The sequence below is a fragment of the Pristiophorus japonicus genome, chromosome 8 (genome assembly GCF_044704955.1).
Source record: "Pristiophorus japonicus isolate sPriJap1 chromosome 8, sPriJap1.hap1, whole genome shotgun sequence".
NCBI lineage: Eukaryota > Metazoa > Chordata > Chondrichthyes > Pristiophoridae > Pristiophorus > Pristiophorus japonicus.
Window position 1 is genome coordinate 207,804,093 of NC_091984.1, and position 18,281 is coordinate 207,822,373.

Here is an 18,281-nt window from a genome sequence, read left to right on the forward strand (position 1 = left end):
GGTGATCTGAACGAGGTGTTTAAATGTTAAAAGGATTCAATAGGGTAGATATGGAGAAACTATTTCCTCTGGTGGGGGAGTCAAGAACAAGGGGACATGATCTTAAAATTAGAGCCATTCAGGAACAAAATCATGAAGCACATTTTCCACACAAAGGATAGTAGACATCTGGCATTATTTCCCCAAAAGGCTGGGACAATTGGAGCTTTCAAGACAGAGATCAATAGATTTTTGTACGGGAAGAGTATCAAGGGATATGAAGCTACAGCAGGTTAAATGTAGTTGAGGTGCAAATCAGTCATGATCTAATTGAATGGCGGAGCAGGCTCATGGGATTGAATGTTCCAATGTTCCCCATAAAGCTCAGCAGAAAAGCTCACCAAATGCATCTACTCAGAGACTACATAGTTACATTGATGTAAATCGAAAAGCAACTTTCTGCTTAACTGCAGAAACGTAGAATGAGCATTTTTCCAAATCTTGAAAGCCATGCCAGTCATTGAAATAAACCAAGGCTCAGGTACTATCTGGTCTTCAAGAACTGGCTGCGCATTTAGAACTATATAAATATCTGCTCTCAGGAAGAGATGTCTATCAGACAAACTATTTGAAGTGAAGGGAGAGGAAGAACATATATGATATGATGCCCCTCATATTCCCTTTAAATAATTTAGAACAGACATCTGAACCCAACTGAATTCCAACCGGGAAAGAACTTTCCAGTATTTACAAATCATGCAATTTCAATTTTATCTGCAAGTTTTTTGTGTTTTTTTTTGCAGTTACATAAAACTAACCATTGTCTATCAGTACTGCCAATGGAGCGCCATAGTTAGCACTAGATGACATCTATAGTGGAGGATTCATTGTGGTAATAGTTTTAAATATATTGATCATTATTCTTAAAAATTTACAAAGGAACCTAAATTACTTGGATTTCCATTATCCATATTCTTGATCTTGCAAATATTGCTGCAGATAATGAGAGACTGAGTTGGGCTGCCAGCAATTGTTTCTTCACTTGCCTCTCTTGTGCTGGAGCAATTAATCTATGAAGACTACTAGTCACCCCCACAAACGACTCAAACACCAGACCAGAGAGCAGCAGCCACAAATGTGACCCACACACGGTCATTAAGATCGGTTAGCAGGGGCCTCATGTTTGGGATTGGAGAGCATTTTTGGCCATCTTGTGTTTATGGCCGGTCTCGTGACTTGGGTTATATACAGCTGTAAAGGACAAACTGAGATGGGTGGAGGTAGAATGTTTAAAATTCACAAGGCAACAGTGTAATTTAGGGATATTGGTTTAGGGAGAGAATCCCTTTATTATGGCAAATTATTGAGGAACAATTGAGTCAGAAAGAAAAATTCTGATAGATTCCAAATGGTTTGTTTTACCAAAATAAAAACTTCAGCTTCTGTAATGTCCAATCGTACAACCTTCAACATCTTTGTAGTTTCATACAATTATTGAAATAGTTGCCACAATTACATAAAACTATTCCTGGGCTCACCCAGTAGTAATTAAGAAAATACTTTATATACAGTTTCTCGTGATCAATTATGTTGAGAATGTCAGAATGAAGTTTTTAAATTGTTCATGAATGTGTACTTACTACAACTGACGTAAGAATGTGGACCATACGCATGTTTGCATATATTCCATCATATGGAATCTGGGAAGAAAGAAAAATTAAGAAAAATTAGTTTACTACACTAATTGATAAAAGTAAATTATTTGTTTTGATCGAGCACAAGTGTACTTAAAAACTGTGTACAGTATTCACTAAACAAATCTTGTCTTTCTAACATACACCACTGCTATTTAACATAGCAAAAAGTAGGTCAAATAGACTAACAGCAGTGATCAGGCTGGTTAGAAGGCAAGGACGTGTACAGAAAACCCCACATGGTCCATATTCAGAGATGGGTGGAATAAAGAGAGAGCACAACCCACCACGTTTTACAGGCAAATTAGAGGCTTGTAATTATGAATCTGTACTAGTACGTTTGATCAAAAACGGGTCAAGATTGCCTGCCATGTGACCTTTTCGAAACAGAATCATCTTCAAATTTTAGCTAGTCTGTCAAATCCTTCCAATTCCCCTTCAAGTGCACATTTCAACGGTTACCACAAAACCAATACACTTTTCCCCATTCTAGTTGTAGGTGCACAACCCTGCAGGCAGGCAATAAGCCATGAAAGTTGAAAAAAATCCACAAAGACAGATTCTTTACCAACAGTTTCCATCTTTGTAGGATGCTCACGTTCTCATCTCAGAACAAACCATATGGGTGCAGTTTGATTTTTTTTTAAATCTCTAAAAAGGATTGCATATGAACCTAGATTTAATAATGATAGTCCAAATTAAAGAAGAACTGCAGTGGAGCTTTAATCCTTTTACCAGCAAAAATGTATCTTTGAACAAAACTTGCTCCAGTCAGTTAACTGTAGTCAACTCTCAAGCTTACTACAATCTCTAGTTATACCAAAAAATGTCTCTGGTCCCCGTGGAATCTATTATTCTCAATGGAGGAGTGCAAACGTTTAAAAGGGAAATGTACATAAGTGCTCGGCAGTGCCATGAGTTTTTTATAAGCTTTTATTTGTGCACATCACTTGAGAACAGAAAATGACTGCAACAGTAATCTGATTGGATGGTGAATTTGCTTATTCAGAGCTACATACCAATGGGACTATTATAGTTCTGCTTGCATCAGAACTTCTGTATTAAAACACTAATGTTCAGTGAACAAATGTAACTTCTATTCTGGTTCGCAAATGTTTCTTTGACTGGGGTGGGTGGAGTTTATTAATGGCTCAATTAGTCACATATATCCTCGGTAAACGCATCAGATAGATACATTAGGTTGGCATATTTTTTGCATGACAATTAAGGTCTCTCCCCACAAAATCACAATTGTGGTTCAAAAACAAATTGTGGCTACCTAATCAGCAATTTTAGACAGCAGCAGGGTACATAGGAAAGGAAGGCATCAGGGTCTGATCATGGCCTGATAAATGGGCAGGGATGAGGGATTAGGCTCACTGCCCTTGGGCTAAGGAGGAGAGAAAATAAGTTGCTACCTGCTCCTGATCACTATCCAACTATCAGGAGTCCTGATGGAAGAGAATGTATATGGATGTTGGGTGAGGAATGAGTTGGACTCGACGGTGATACTAATTCACAAACAACCTGCCAACACTCACGGTCTAGGCTCATAGATTAATAATGGTCACTTAGGAAATCCTGAGGGTAACTAGCACCTGTATCCCAACAAGAAGTCAACAGCATTAGGAGATGAGGGAGAAAATCACCCAGGAAAATAAAGCCAAATTGTGTTACTTGAAAAGCTTATGCACGTGTTGTAATAAAAATGCGTTGCATCTATACTTCTGATTTCACTCTGTACTTCATTTTAGAATATATCCACGTTTACAATTACTAGTTAAACCTCCTGTAACATTGCTCACAATGAGCCAGAAGATACATTGCTTTAGGCCTGCTAAGCTCAATCATCCCCACTATCAGCTGAGTCAGAGATTCCCCCCACTCCGGCAGGGTACCTTTATCTTGCTTGCTCCATTCCTACAATAGCAGGTTATTGTGAGTAATAATTCATCTGTCATTTGCACATATTCCACAAACATAACTGTTGTGGTTGGTAATGGCTCTCAACAATTGAGCCTTTGCAGTTTCAATCACTTCCATTGGTCTGTGCTACTTCAATAACTGCTCTACCTCTTCCTGTTACTTCACCTCTCTATGAAAATGCTATTAGATTGAACATCTATAATGATGCTGAATGCAGCTCCTACTGCAAAATTCTACAGCTCCACTGCCAAAAATTACACCACGTAATAAGGGCAGCAAAAGATTCACAACTCTGTCAATAATCAGCAGTCCTTCTTCAACGTGGGTTAAGATGCCACCACCTTCTCTAGGGAGACCAGTATGTACAGAGACAGTACCTGGCAGCGATAAACTGCAAACTATTTCAAAAGCACATCAACACAGTTGGTGTGGGGCACAGACTGCCTATGAGCCCAAGTGATCCCAACTTCCTTAATTTCTTCTTCACAAAGTGCAAGAGCAAGATACAAAATAATTTCTTAAAAATGGTTTTAAAAAAATCAAAAGATAAACCACTTTTTGTTGAACACTGGAGCCACACAACAACAGCTCAATAAATTGTACTCCCTCTCCTCCTCAGTAAGAAGCACTCTACAGCCTAGCTAAAATCAACAATTCTGCACTACAAGGCAGAAGGGATGCAAATCCATATCCCAGTGAAGCTTCAATTTGCGATGCTTCCCCTCACAATCAACTTGATCAACTTTTTTTCCTTCAGTTCTTAAAATTTCTAATTCACAAATTATGGCCAGTTTTCTTAAATTATTCCCTTTTCTCCCTCCTCCCACTACCTGCCAGTTCATCAGCTTTTGTAATCCAATTTAATGTAATCCTAAAGATTTCTCTGTTCCATATGCTTTCAATTTCCTCACATACTTGAAATTGAACACAAATAGTCCCCAGCAAACTGTCTTCTACATGTTCATCTATTATTAGCATCACTCCACGTGAAAGCTCATGGACTTAATAGAGGGCATACTGTAAAGTGCCACACAAAGCACATCACATTACTTGGATGGGAAAAGACAGTATATGATTCACCCATTTCAAATAAGACACCAAAAATTGCATAGCATGTCTTCTATTTAAACCTAGGATTGTTTTTGTTACTAGTTCTCTAACTCATGTAATAAATTCCGCAGAGCAACTTCAAAGCTAATGCAGCGTTGTGCAAATAATGAACCGTGGTCTCAATCCCAACATCCAGTACTTTTTATTCCAGCCCTCAAGATTTGCCTAGTGACAAATTCACGAGCTTCACTTCACACTTTACATTCATTTACTTACATGACTGTTTAATTACAAAGCTCAAACATTAGGAAACACAGTTAATTATTCTTAAAATGTCCTTCAAACACTGGTCCATGTACTGTACTGTATTTAAGGAGAGATTTAAATGCTGTGATGACACTATAATGGGAACAAAGTGAATTTTTTACTATATTGTGTCTGGACAACTTCCTCCAACCTAAAACTAATTTCAGTAAAATCTAAACTGGAAACAATATAATGAATATGTCCCATGACGGTCAGCAAAAACCTCTGCACCATTTCCCCAGTGGAATCTATGAGTAAAAATACTGCTTCATATTCTGATTTTGTCGAACCTTCTTACCGCAAAACTAAAGCTCATTAGTAATCAGTGGTTAATTGCGAGGTGCTAGAAAAATCTTCCATCAGATACTCCTCACTTCTACACATGATGTTGATACATTTTAAATCCCCAAATAATGGAGTCTGCTTTGACCTGCTGCATGGAGTCCCATATCCATTGCAGCACTTAGTCTAGGTTTCTACCTTGGTGTAATTTTATGATTGTCGGACAATCTATTTTTGATTAATTCCCCAAAGCATTCCTAAATAGTTTGTTTACAACCAAATTCATGACTTGACATTGGCTGATCATTCCTCCCAGAATTTTGACCAAATTGGCAATTTTGCACTGACAAATAAGTTTCTTAACAGCCACTTTAAATGTTGACAATAAGCATCCATCATAGAAAGAGAAAATTTACATAGCAACACACTAGACCTTCAATTTGAAGCAGTTCTTATTTTGTCCTGCATTAAATCCAGTCATGCAATCTTTTTCTGTACATGCCAGGTGCAATTTTATCCTTGGATAGTGTCCTTCTATATTACAAATGGTAGTGGCTTTCCCCCAGGGCTGCCAGCATAACAGTAAATATCTTAATTGCTGATTGTTCTAAATGAAATAGTAGAAGCTCCCTTTCCACTCACTATGGTGTTGCTAAGCATATACCACAGAGTTTTGTTTGCATTTTCCATTTGACCCCACATGCAATTATATTGTTTATGATGTACTGCTGATTCTGTACAAGCTTTGTTTGTATTCATCCGAAAAGCACTCACTGATTGCTTTACAGCATTGTATGGCAAAACCATTGCACATCATGAAACAGTACCCCATTCTTGGTTCACCTTGAACTCAAATATTTTTATTCTGTAGTTATGCTATGCTTTTTCTCAAATAACATCAACTGTCACTGCGCAGCCATTTGTCCATATTAGAAACAGGCTATTCAGCCTAACTGGTTTGTGTCGGTGCTAATGCTTCACACGAGCCTTCTCCCACCCCATCCAATCCTATCAGCATAGCTTTCTAGTCCTTTCTCCCTCATATGTTAATCTAGTTTCCCCATAAATGCATTTATTGTATTCACAACTACTCCTTGTGGTAGTGAGTTCCACATTCTAACCGCTCTCTGGGTAAAGAGATTTCTCCTGAATTCCCTACTGGAGTTATTAGTGACTTATCTTATATGTGTCCTCTAGTTGTGCTTCCCTTTTCTTCCCATAATAGTACTTCCAATAATATGAAACATCACATGGTACCCACTTTAATGTTCACTAGTATTTGCTTTATTATCTTACATAAAATTTCACTCTTTAATCATGTCAGCATCACTACTTGCGTATTCCAGTATGCCAAGTCTAAACTCTCACATAGGGTTGGCAAAAGGGTTGCCATCTTTTGCCAAGTCCAAAACTGAACAGGAGGCAAATTGGATAAGGGGCAGAGTGCAGCTGCTTGTATTGCGTTCTGATGTTTGCTTTGCTGATCAAAATTAATTGAAAGCTTTTAATACTTTGCATTACAAGCTACAAAGCAATGGAAAAAAATTATCAGTTTTAAAAATGATTTTTAGTTTGCTTTAAGCATTTCTCGGCTCCATTCTAAAGCTGGAAAGACAATTTTACTCACACGATGAACAACCTCTGCTGATTGTCATTGCACATACGCTTTGTATACTACTGGACACAATAAAATCTTGCTTCATAGTAAATTGATTTATCACGGCAAAAACCACACTTTTGATTCCAATTAGTTAGGTAACACACTTATTTTCTGGAAATATAATCTGAAGGGAATTAGCTCAGCATATCAAGCATGCTGCTGTGCAAATTACAATTGTGTAGATACAAGACTTCATAACAAATAGAATCAGTGAAAAATCAACTTAAATATTTTCTTTTAATCATGCACCTCATTAAAAATTTCCAATTATATTTAACGGCTAGCAAAAAATACAGTAAAATATACTAAAATGTTAGTATATAAAGCATTGTACTTACTGTAGACTGTGGAGGTCCTTTTCCACTGCTGCGTCCTCTGGAACAACATTATTACATTCACGTTAGCATCAAAAGCATTAGCAAGGCAGTATAATAATGATGATCTAAAATGTTTTCAAACCAGAACTGAATGAAAAGAAAACATTACCAAAGAAAATATCAGATCTTACTTTCACAACATGGAATATTTTACTCCAGGAAAAGGATTGTGCAAACACAATTTTAAATAATGCCACTGTATGCCCAGCTAATGACCAACACAAAGTCACTAGGTAGCAGTCTTATCTCAATCAGAAGGTTGTAAGTTCAAGTCCCACTCCAGGGACTGGAGCATAAAAATCTAGGCAGGCATGCCAGTGCAGTACTGAGGGAGTGCTGCACTGTCGGAGGTGCCATCTTTCCGATGAAACATTAAACCGCAGCTCCGTCTACTCTCTCGGGTGGACATAAAAGATCCTATGGCACTATTTTGAAGAAGAGTAGGGGAGTTATCCTCGGTGTCCTGGCCAATATTTATCCCTCAACCAACATCACTAAAACAGATTGTTTAGTCATTATCATATTGCTGTTTGTGGAAGCTTGCTGTGTGCAAATTGGCTGCCGCTTTTCCTACATTACAACTGTGAATACACTTCAAAAAAAAAGTACTTAATTGGCTGTAAAGTGCTTTTGGGTGTCAGGTGGTTGTGAAATGCCCCAGATAAACGCAAGTCTCTCTTTCTTTTTCATAAACCTGTAGTCACAAACAAGATGATATTCACAGCAGCAGCTGATTTCATTTACTTTTCTAGTTATTCGAGTTGAAGCCCGCTTGCTCTACCTTGCAAAATCCAGATAGAAAATAAACTGAACAATCTTCGTGCAACCACCTCTGAAATGCATTAGGTTACTTTTTAAAAATGATTTATTCACTGACTATCGGCATCGCTGGCAATATATTGCCCATTCGTAGTTGTTCTCGGGAAGGTGGTAGCGGACCTTCTTCTTGAACTGCTACCACGTGGTGATGGTACTCCCACAATGCTGTTAAGTACATAGTTCCAGGATTTTGACCCAGCGACGATGAAGGAACGGTAATTTGTCCAGATCGGGACGGTATTTTACTTGGAGGAGAACTTGGGAGGTGATGGTGCTCCCGTGAGTCTGCTGCCAATGTCCTTCTTGGTGGTGAAGGTTGCAGGTTTGGGAATGTGCTGCTGAAGAAGCCTTGGCGACTTGCTGCAGTGCATCTTGTATATTGTACACACTGCAGCCACGATACGCTGCTGATGGAGGGACCTGGTGGATAGCCTGCCAATCAAGCAGACTACTTTGTCCTGGATGGTATTTATCAAGTGTTGTTGCAGCTTTACTCATCCAGGCAACTGGAGAGTATTTCATCACTCTCCTGACTTGTACCTTGTAGATGTTGGAGAGGCTTTGTGTAGGCGGGTGGTGAGCAACTCACTTCAGTACACCCAGCCTCTAACCTGCTCTAGTGGCCATGGTATTTATGTGGTTGGTCCAATTGAGTTTACGGTTACTGGTGACCCCCAGGATGTTGGTGGGAGATTTGGCAATGGTAATGCCATTGAATGTCATGGGGAGGTTTTTAGGCTCTCTCTCTTGTTGGAGATGGTCATTTCTTGGCACTTGCGTGGTTCACTTAGCCACTTAGTCCACGTCTGGATGTCATCCAGGTCTTGCATGTGGACATAAGATTGCTTCATTATCTGAAGAATTGTGAATTTGACTGAACAGTGTGCAATCATCAGCAAACTGCCCCAGTCTGACCTTATGATGGAGGGCCTAAGATACTGCCATGAGGAACTCCTTCAGCAATGTCCTATGGCTGAGATGACTGGCCTCCAACAACCATAACTATCTTACTTTGTGCCAGGTATGACTCCATCCAGTGGAGAGTTTCCCTCCCCCCCCCCCCCCCCCCCCCGATCCCCATTAACCTCACTTTTACTTTGGCTCCAAATGACACACTCAGCTGAATGCTGCCTTAATGTCAAGGGCAGTCACTCTCCCCTCACCTCTGAAATTTAGCCTCTATCCATGCTTGGACGAAGGCTGTAATGAGATCACATCAGAGTGGTCCTGGCAGGACCCAAACTGATATTTCTATAAATACTGGTATTTACAGAATGATGCATTAAGCCAATGCAATAACAAAGAAATTATTGTACATTACTTGCTGAGAAATCTTCTAGAATTTTTTGAGGATGTAACTAGTAGAGTGGACAAGGGAGAACCAGTGGATGTGGTGTATTTGGACTTTCAAAAGGCTTTTGACAAGGTCCCACACAAGAGATTGGTGTGCAAAATTAAAGCACATGGTATTGGGCGTAATGCATTGACGTGACTGGAGAACTGGTTGGCAGACAGGTAGCAAAGAGTAGGAATAAACGGGTCCTTTTCAGAATGGCAGGCAGTGATTAGTGGGGTACCGCAAGGTTCAATTCTGGGACCCCAGCTATTTACAATATACATTAATAATTTAGACAAAGGAATTGAATGCAATATCTCCAAGTTTGCAGAGGACACTAAACTGGATGGCAGTGTGAGCTGTGAGGAGGATGCCAAGAGGCTGCAGGGTGACTTGGACAGGTGAGTGTGTGGGCAAATGCATGGCAGACACAGTATAATGTAGATAAATGTGATGTTATCCACTTTGGTGGCAAAAACAGGAAGGCAGAATATTATCTGAATGGTGACAGATTAGGAAAAGGGGAGGTGCAACGAGACCTGGGTGTCATGGTACATCAGTCATTGAAAGTTGGCATGCAGGTACAGCAGGCGGTGAAGGCGGCAAATGGCATGTTGGCCTTCATAGCGAGAGGATTTGAGTATAGGAGCAGGGAGGTCTTGCTGCAGTTGTGCAGGGCCTTGGTGAGGGCATACCTTGAATATTGTGTACATTTTTGGTCTCCTAATCTGAGGAAGGACATTCTTGCTATTGAGGGAGTGTAGCGAAGGTTCACCAGGCTGATTCCCAGGATGGCCCCACATTTATGCCCCCCTTCCCAAACATTGCTGTTTTCTACCCTCCCATATTTCCTGAATGAGAGAGGAAATCAAACTGCACCTCATGGAAATATGTTTCACTATATCGGTCATTTTAATGTTAAAATCTAACCGATTTGATGAATGATCCTGTGCAATAAACAGCTGCATAAGTTTAAATAAATTAAATGACATATGAAGAAAGATTGGATCAACGAGGCTTATATTCACTGGAATTTAGAAGAATGAGAGGGGACCTCATAGAAACACAAAATTCTGACGGGATTGGACAGGTTAGATGCAGGAAGAATGTTCCCGATGTTGGGGAAGTCCAGAACCAGGGGTCACAGTCTAAGGATAAGGGGTAAGCCATTTAGGACCGAGATGAGGAGAAACTTCTTCACTCAGAGAGTGGTGAACCTGTGGAATTCTCTACCACAGGAAGTTGTAGAGGCTACTTCATTAGATATATTCAAAAGGGAGTTAGATGTGGTCCTTACGGCTAAAGGGATCAAGATGTATGGAGAGAAAGCAGGAATGGGGTACTGAAGTTGCATGATCAGCCATGATCATATTGAATGGTGGTGCAGGCTCGAAGGGCCGAATGGCCTACTCCTGCACCTATTTTCTATGTTTCTATGTTACCCATAAGCAAATGATTTTTAAATCTGCTCAGGTGATTGTTCTGGTGCTATTTAAAATATATATAGTGTAACACAGGTATGATCCCCAAAAGTGCCAAGAATTCAGTATCAGCTACCCTGTAAAAAGAGTTACCAAGCAGAACTCAAGTATTTCCCCAAACGTAAAAGAAGTGTAGCGTGTCATCCACATGCTGTTCTTATGCAGACTTAACCAAGCAATTGATAATACTCTAACATTTCTATACAATAGTTCACAATTTCATATATGTGCATTATTTAAAAGCAGGGGTTATGGGCATGTTGAAAAAAACTTGTATGAATACACTTTGCTTTTAAAAACGCAACTTTTAAACAACTTTTTTCCAGCTTTTGTTGATAAATGCTCAAAATCCCCAAATGTGCTAAGTTTTACTTGCTTTTGAATGCCTGGAACTAAAATTCCGGTCAGAGGATTCCTTTGGATGAACACCTCCAACCCAAAATACTTCAATATTTAAAAGCATTTAATAAGATGCCTATTAGTGTCCTTATGCATTAAAAAAAATGCTTAATTTTAAGAGCCTCCTCGAAGGCCCGCAAACGGGTGCAATTAGCGGAAATTTGCCATGGTTATTAATTCAATCTGGTGGCGTGGCCAGTTCCAGTGCAATGTTTTTACAAACTTAATTTGCACTGGATGTAATTTGCGCTTGAAATTCCTCAATCTGTTGGGCTAGTTTGGTCCATTTCAGGCGAACTGCACTGAAAAAGCCAGCACACAACCTAGTGGAACCTCCAGGCCACACTCATTTCTAGATTCCTATTTAATTTTTTTTTTTTAAACTCAGACTGCCCAGAATAGCACCATCTGAAACAGCTGCTAGATTGTCTCATGTTGGGGTAGAAAGGGGAAGAATTACTTTGATTGATTTGCACTAACTCTGGTTTGACTGAGGTTTATCCTTTGAAAGTGAATATGCCGTTCCCTTGTAATTTTTTGTGTTGAAATCCCAAGTATTCTGAAACTAGTGCCACTGAACAGTTCGTAAATTTAGCAAATACTGGTTAGAGCTAAGCTCAATCAGAGGGAACAAATTCCCTACAAAATGTAAGACTTAATGGATATATTAAAGCTTTTTTAAAAAAGACTTGCATTTATATAGCGCCTTTCACAACCAGTGGACATCCCAAAGTACTTTACAGCGAATGAAATACTTTTGGAATGTATTCACTGTTGTAATGTGGGAAACGCGGCAGCCAAGTTGCACGCAGCAAGCTCCCACAAACAGCAATGTGATAATGACCATCCAAAGGAATCCTCCGACCGGAAGATCGGAGATGAGGAGAAATGTCTTCACTCAAAGGGTCGTGAATCTTTTGAATTCTCTACCCCAGAGGGCTGTGGATGCTCAGCATTGAGTCTATTCAAGACAAAGATCGATAGAATTTTGGATATTAAGGGAATCCAAGATTATGGTGAAGATGGAGTTGAGGTAGATCAGTCATGATCTTATTGAATAGCGGAGCAGGCTCAAAGGGCAGAATGGCCTATTCCTGCTCCTATTTTTATGTTCTGATGAAGGGTCATCGACCTGAAACGTAAACTCTTTCTCTCTCCACAGATGCTGCCTGACCTGCTGAGTATTTCCAGCATTTTCTGCACTTTACAACTAATTAAGTACTTTCGAAGTGTAGTCACTGCTGTGATGTAGGAAATTAATTAATTACCTCTACTCAGGAGGTTGCATACTATACAAATATTGTACAATACAGACAATTCATAGAATTGTTTATGTTCAAAAATTTGAAAAGGGAGTAAATAAAATAGAAGTGTACATTTTCCACACTTCTAAAGAAACATAACCCAAGCAGCAGCTCTACAATAGAAAAATGTTCACTGCACTGATTGAAAAACTAATTAAAGTGAAGCACTTCCACGTTCCTAATGTGTGGCCAGTAGTAAAAGGTCCCCAACTGCAGCACATATTCATAAAATAGCCCGCGTTTTGTTTGCTTACTATCAAATGCTGAATTAATCAAAAGCAAATTATTTGCTAAATGGAGAGAGATTACAAAGTGCTACGGTATAGAGGGATGTGGAGGTCCTTGTGCATGAAACTCAAAAAGCTAACATGCAGGTGCAGCAAGTAATCAGGAAGGCAAATGGAATGTTGGCCTTTATTGCAAGGGGGATGGAGTATAAAAGCAGGTAAGTCCTGCTACAACTGTACAGGGTATTGGTGAGACCATGCCTACAGTACTGCGTACAGTTTTGGTCTCCTTATTGAAAGAGGGATATACTTATCGGAGGCAGTTCAGAGAAGGTTCACGAGGTTGATTCCTGAGATGAAAGGGTTGTCTTAAAAAAGGTTGAGCCTACACTCAATGGAATTTAGAAGAATGAAAGGTGATCTTATTGAAACGTATGAGATTATGAGGGGAATTGACAGGGTAAATGCAGAAAGGATGTTTCCCCTCGTGGGGGAAGCTAGAACTAGGGGGCATAGTTTCAGAATATGCGGGTCGCCCATTTAAAACAGAGATGAGGAGGAATTTCTTCTCTCAGAGGGTTGTGAATCTTTGGAATTCTCTACCCCAGAGAGCTGTGAAGGCTGGGTCATTGAATATATTTAAGGTGAGAGAGACAGATTTTTGAATGAACAGGGAGCTATGGGGAGCAGGCAGGGAAGTGGAGTGGAAGCCAAGATCAGATAAGCCATGATCTTATTGAATGGCGGAGCAGGCTCGAGGGGCCAAATGGCCTACTCCTGCTCCTATTTCTTATGAATAACTAAGGGAATACGTTATTCTTGGATCAGGTATTCTATAAAACTACAGTAAATTAAACAGTTACTTGTGCACACCTAACTCAAACAAAAAATGTGCAAGGGACTGTACGGCAAAGTGGATTACTACACTGTCCTTTCACCCACGTTTCAGTTCAACTCAGGCAAATAGGTTAAAGCCTCCTCTTTGCCTGCTGTCTGAAAGGGCCAACATGAACTGAGCTTGCACATTCTCAACCCAATTTCTAATGAGCAGAGTCATCGGAATGAGGTTACAGCAATATGGAAAAAAAAATAATGTTTTTTTTAAGGGTACAAGAGGAAGAGGACTGCATGGAAATTAACAAAACATTGCTTTTCCTCTGGCTGTGCCATGTGTGACCCGAGAAACCAAAATGGAAAAATAAGTGTAGCAGTGTTGACTACAATGGTAACGCTCTCACTTCTCAGACAGTAGATCATGAGTTCAAGCCCGACTTCCTGGGTACGGTAGCACAATGGTTATGTTACTGGTGTAGTAATCCAGAGGCCTGGACTAATGATCTGGAGACGGGAGTTCAAATCCCACCACTGCAGCTGTGGAATTTAAATTCAGTTAATTAAATAAAATCTGGAATAAAAAAAGCTAGTAAAACTATCGGATTGTCGTAAAACCCCATCTGGTTCCCTAATGTCCTTGAGGGAAGGAAATCTGCCACCCATACCTGGTCTGGCCTATGTGACTCCAGATCCACAGCAATGTGATTGACTCTAAACTTCCCTCTGAAATGGTAGCTCACCAACAATCTCAAGGACAATTAGAGGTGGACAATAAATGCTGGCCCTGTCGGCGATGCCCACATCCCATGAACGAATATAACAAAATATGACCACAATTACTGAATGTGCTGAACTGTTGCATGTGCTTCTTTCATGGCATGTTAAACTGAAACACCTCTGTTCCCTCAGGTAGATCTAAAAGATCCCTTGACATTCTATGAAGAGGATGAACATGGAAGTTCTCCCAGTGTCCTGGACAATATTTATCTTTCAACCACCATCACAAACAGATTAATCTTGCTTTTGTGTGTGCACAAATTGGTTGCCATATTTGCTTACAATAATGACTACAATTCAAAAATATTGTATTTCTTTGGCTGTGAAGTACATTGGGACATCCTGAGATCCTGAAAAGCATTTTATAAATGCAAGTTCTTTCTTAATTCACTTGTTCCTGCTGATCACAAAAGTTCCAAAGCATAAAATTATATAAACACTTATTTACCAAGTGTTTATCGAGACAGCACTTCCAACTTAAATATGAGGTCAAGGGCTTAGTTTTCAATCTAAGCCATCGAGATGATCAGAGGCATACAAGATCAAGCAAATCACACACAGGAGACCTGCAGATGGAGCCAGAATTGTACACTAGTGTTAAATCAGGCACCCATTTATGCTGCCATGTAATCAATACTAAACTGTGTACATATAGAAGAAAAACTATTATACCACTAAGAGTCATTGCAAAGTTCACCTTGGTTAAGGGTCCCATTCAGGGTTAAATTCAGACTTTTGAAATTTTGTGAAAACAATACTAGAGATCTTCCAATAAAATTATTTAAAGCTGAACTATTTATATTATATCCTGAAAAGTCAGATGGTGTGTTTTTCAACAGCACAGATGAAAAGATTTTGGGTGAAAGTCTTACGAAGCAATCCTTACACTTGTTGTGACAGGTATAACTGAAAACCCATTCTCCCTGACATGGTCAGATCATGTTCATAAAAGCAATGAATGGACACAGTAGAATGCCAAGCACTAAAGACAGTGAAATGGTTTTAAAAACTCATATACATACACAAACTGATCAATATCTAAAAAGTAACTGCAAATCTAACCCAACACATTTGCAATCGTCTGTTTGGGGGAGGGGAGCGCACCATTCCAGACCACATGGGTAGAACACCATCACAGCTGTAATGAAATAAAATACTTGCAACTTTCACACCAAACATTTTTAAGCACTTAATACAATAACCATTTTTTGATGTGCAGTGACTTATTTAGGCCAATGTGCTATGTAATTGCAGACAAAACTTTGGCAAAGTTAATTTTAAACCAGTTTAAGCACTTACTAAAAAGGAAACCAAAACCAACTTAAACAGGATTTAAAGTGCCATGTCACTAACTCTATTGCAACATAAAGTCTGAAGCATATGCATGAAATTATTTTTCAGAACATTATAAAAGTTTATCTGTGGCAGATTTAATTTTACAATGTTCTGGAAAATGCTCATACTGTATACACTGTACAATGTCACAAAATGTACAGCACAAATCCATTGCAACCAGGAACAAAATAAAAAGTTTAATTTCCTTGTTTAGGCACAGCAGTTAAACTCACTGAAGTTAATAAACTAGAGACACTAGAATAGATTTAGATCTTTATGTAAAACAGTATTCAGATTGTTGCCTTGCATAATGTTATTCTGCTTTGCATGTCATGTTATAACTTCATTGTTGAAGCTTTACTGTAAACTACTTCGAAATTTCCAGTGGTATGATCTTGGTTTTAAGTAAAAACAGTACAATTATTCTTCAAAATGTTATCTTACATCATTTAAACCTAGAGCAATCGTGTATTGTTGTTATTTTTTGCGATTGAAGCAAATTAATTTAATAAAGGTTTTAGAAACTTTGAACAGAGCCTGCTGTATATCTCGTTATGGGTTTCTCTAAAGGAATGGATCCAAAACATCCTCGCGCTGTATTTAATCTACATCTCTTGAATATATATATATTTTTTAAACAGATATTTATTTGCCCTTTGGCATGCCGGGCCGAGTTCATGTACGCACGTAGACCACATCCCCATTAGGCATCGGCCCCCTGGAAGGTTAGGCCCGAGCGCTAGGCCTGAACAAAGTTTCTGCGTTGCTGGCGGACGCCGGCCCGGCATGTTGAAGGGTAAACCCGGGGCCCTGGTGGCCGGCGATGACAGGAAAGCCTGGGGATAAAGCTGGAGTGTTTAGAGAGCGAGGGGAGGGTGTGTGTGCGTGTGTTTATTACCTGCCGCCAGACTGTCTTCCTCCTCCTCCGGTAGCGCCGACGCCGCCGAGCTTTCGGCTGTTGGGCTGTTTCATGGACATGGTGGTGGTGGTGGTGATGATGCCGCCGCTCGAGTCACTTCAGATCGCCTAACAACACGGTCCACAGCCCGGCATCCACAGCACTGCTTAAACCCGGGGGTGGGGGAATTGGTTCGCAGACAGACGAGGAATGCGCTGCCTGGCTGCTTGCCCGCTGTGTGTGTGTATAGGCCGGTGGTGGGTTGTTGTTGTTGTTGTTGTTGCCGCCGCGGTGCCCGTTGCTATCGCAAAGCTTCGCTTCAGCCGCCACCACAACACGGCGAGAGAGAGAGATAGCGAGAGCGAGAGAGAAACAGGATCCGGTCCGCCTGCGCGCGCACCCGCCGCTCCACTGGCGCATTGACACACCGTGGCTGTGGGAGAGAGTCCCCCACCCCACACACACACCCCCCTTAAAAATACAGGATTGGCTTCCATGACGACCAGCAGTTCGCCCTCTCTACACCCCCCCATCACCCCGCTCCCCCGACGGTTCATGATTTACCGATGGGATTCCTGCTTTTTCATTCCGCCTCTAGGCCATTTTTTTCACCTTTGACCTCACGCCGGAGGGTGGGGGCGGAGGTTTATTTGGATTGTGAGGGAGTGCGGCAGTGGCACGTGAGGGAATGCGCTTTGCCCGGATTGCTGCACAGAGCCGCTGGAACCATGGCCAGCAAAAAAACCCTGAGCTTATCAGGGGCAAAGCAGCAGTGTGAACACACAACATTTCTGCCCAGTGCATAAATGGAGTCCTTTTGCACCAGTTAATAGTCTGTAGAACTCTGACCACTTTCATATTGTGAATAATATAACTTCCCAGCCCATTTCTTAAGAGTTGTTGCTATTTTCCATAGTCGTAACTGAGTGACCTCTAGATTGAGATTAGACTTTGCACGTAGGCTGAAATTTTTTGTTGTGGTTTTTTTAAGGCCTTTTGTGAATTGCCACAAGGAAAAGTATTCAAACAAGTGTCTAACATTTTTGTACATGTTCATGTCCACAATCAAGAAAAAAATAGCGCATATTTAAACGTTATAATTAAAGTCTGGCATCTAGAGCACCCCAGCTTTACTTGTGTATGCCACACCCAAGGGTGTCTAGCATTGAAGGATTTCTCACACTTTAATAATTGGCTTAAGTAACCATTATCTGTTTAGTTCATGGTGCTGATTGTTGCCATTAGAAAGGTTTTGAAATGGGCGACAGGGTGATGTCATCAAAACCCAGGTCGGCGTTTGGAGCGTGGGCAGGAACATCGGCAGGGCCCAGGTACAGCAGAGGAGTGGGAAAGTCAGGGCGGATGAGCGGTGAGAGATCATGGAGGTGCAGCGAATGTTTTTGTGGTGGAGAAGCAGCGAGAGATCGTGATGGAGGAACAGTGAGAGATTGTGGTGGAGTTGCGGTGAATGTTTGTGGCGGAGAAGCGGCGAGAGATCATGGCAGAGGAACAGTGAGAGATCGTGGCAGAGGTGCGTCAAATGAGCATACGGGGCCCAGAACAGCCGAGGGCCCAGGGGCAGCACAGGTCAGCCCAC

General features: G+C 40.6%; 1 protein-coding gene across 6 annotated transcripts in view; it reads right to left on the reverse strand.

The window, feature by feature from the left end:
• atxn2 (ataxin 2) overlaps positions 1 to 17,060 on the reverse strand; it is a 115,555-nt gene extending 98,495 nt beyond the window's left edge. For 5 of the 6 annotated variants that reach the window (XM_070887868.1, XM_070887866.1, XM_070887864.1 and 2 more), the window contains exons 1-3: positions 16,685 to 17,060; positions 7,236 to 7,272; positions 1,620 to 1,679 (exon numbers count right to left, since the gene is read on the reverse strand). In XM_070887868.1, coding sequence (XP_070743969.1) covers positions 1,620 to 1,679; positions 7,236 to 7,272; positions 16,685 to 16,764 — 177 coding nt within the window. In that variant the 5' untranslated portion in view covers positions 16,765 to 17,060. The remainder of the gene's footprint in view (positions 1 to 1,619; positions 1,680 to 7,235; positions 7,273 to 16,684) is intronic. The other variant, XM_070887867.1, reaches the window with a different exon arrangement.
• Positions 17,061 to 18,281: the final 1,221 nt, after the last annotated feature.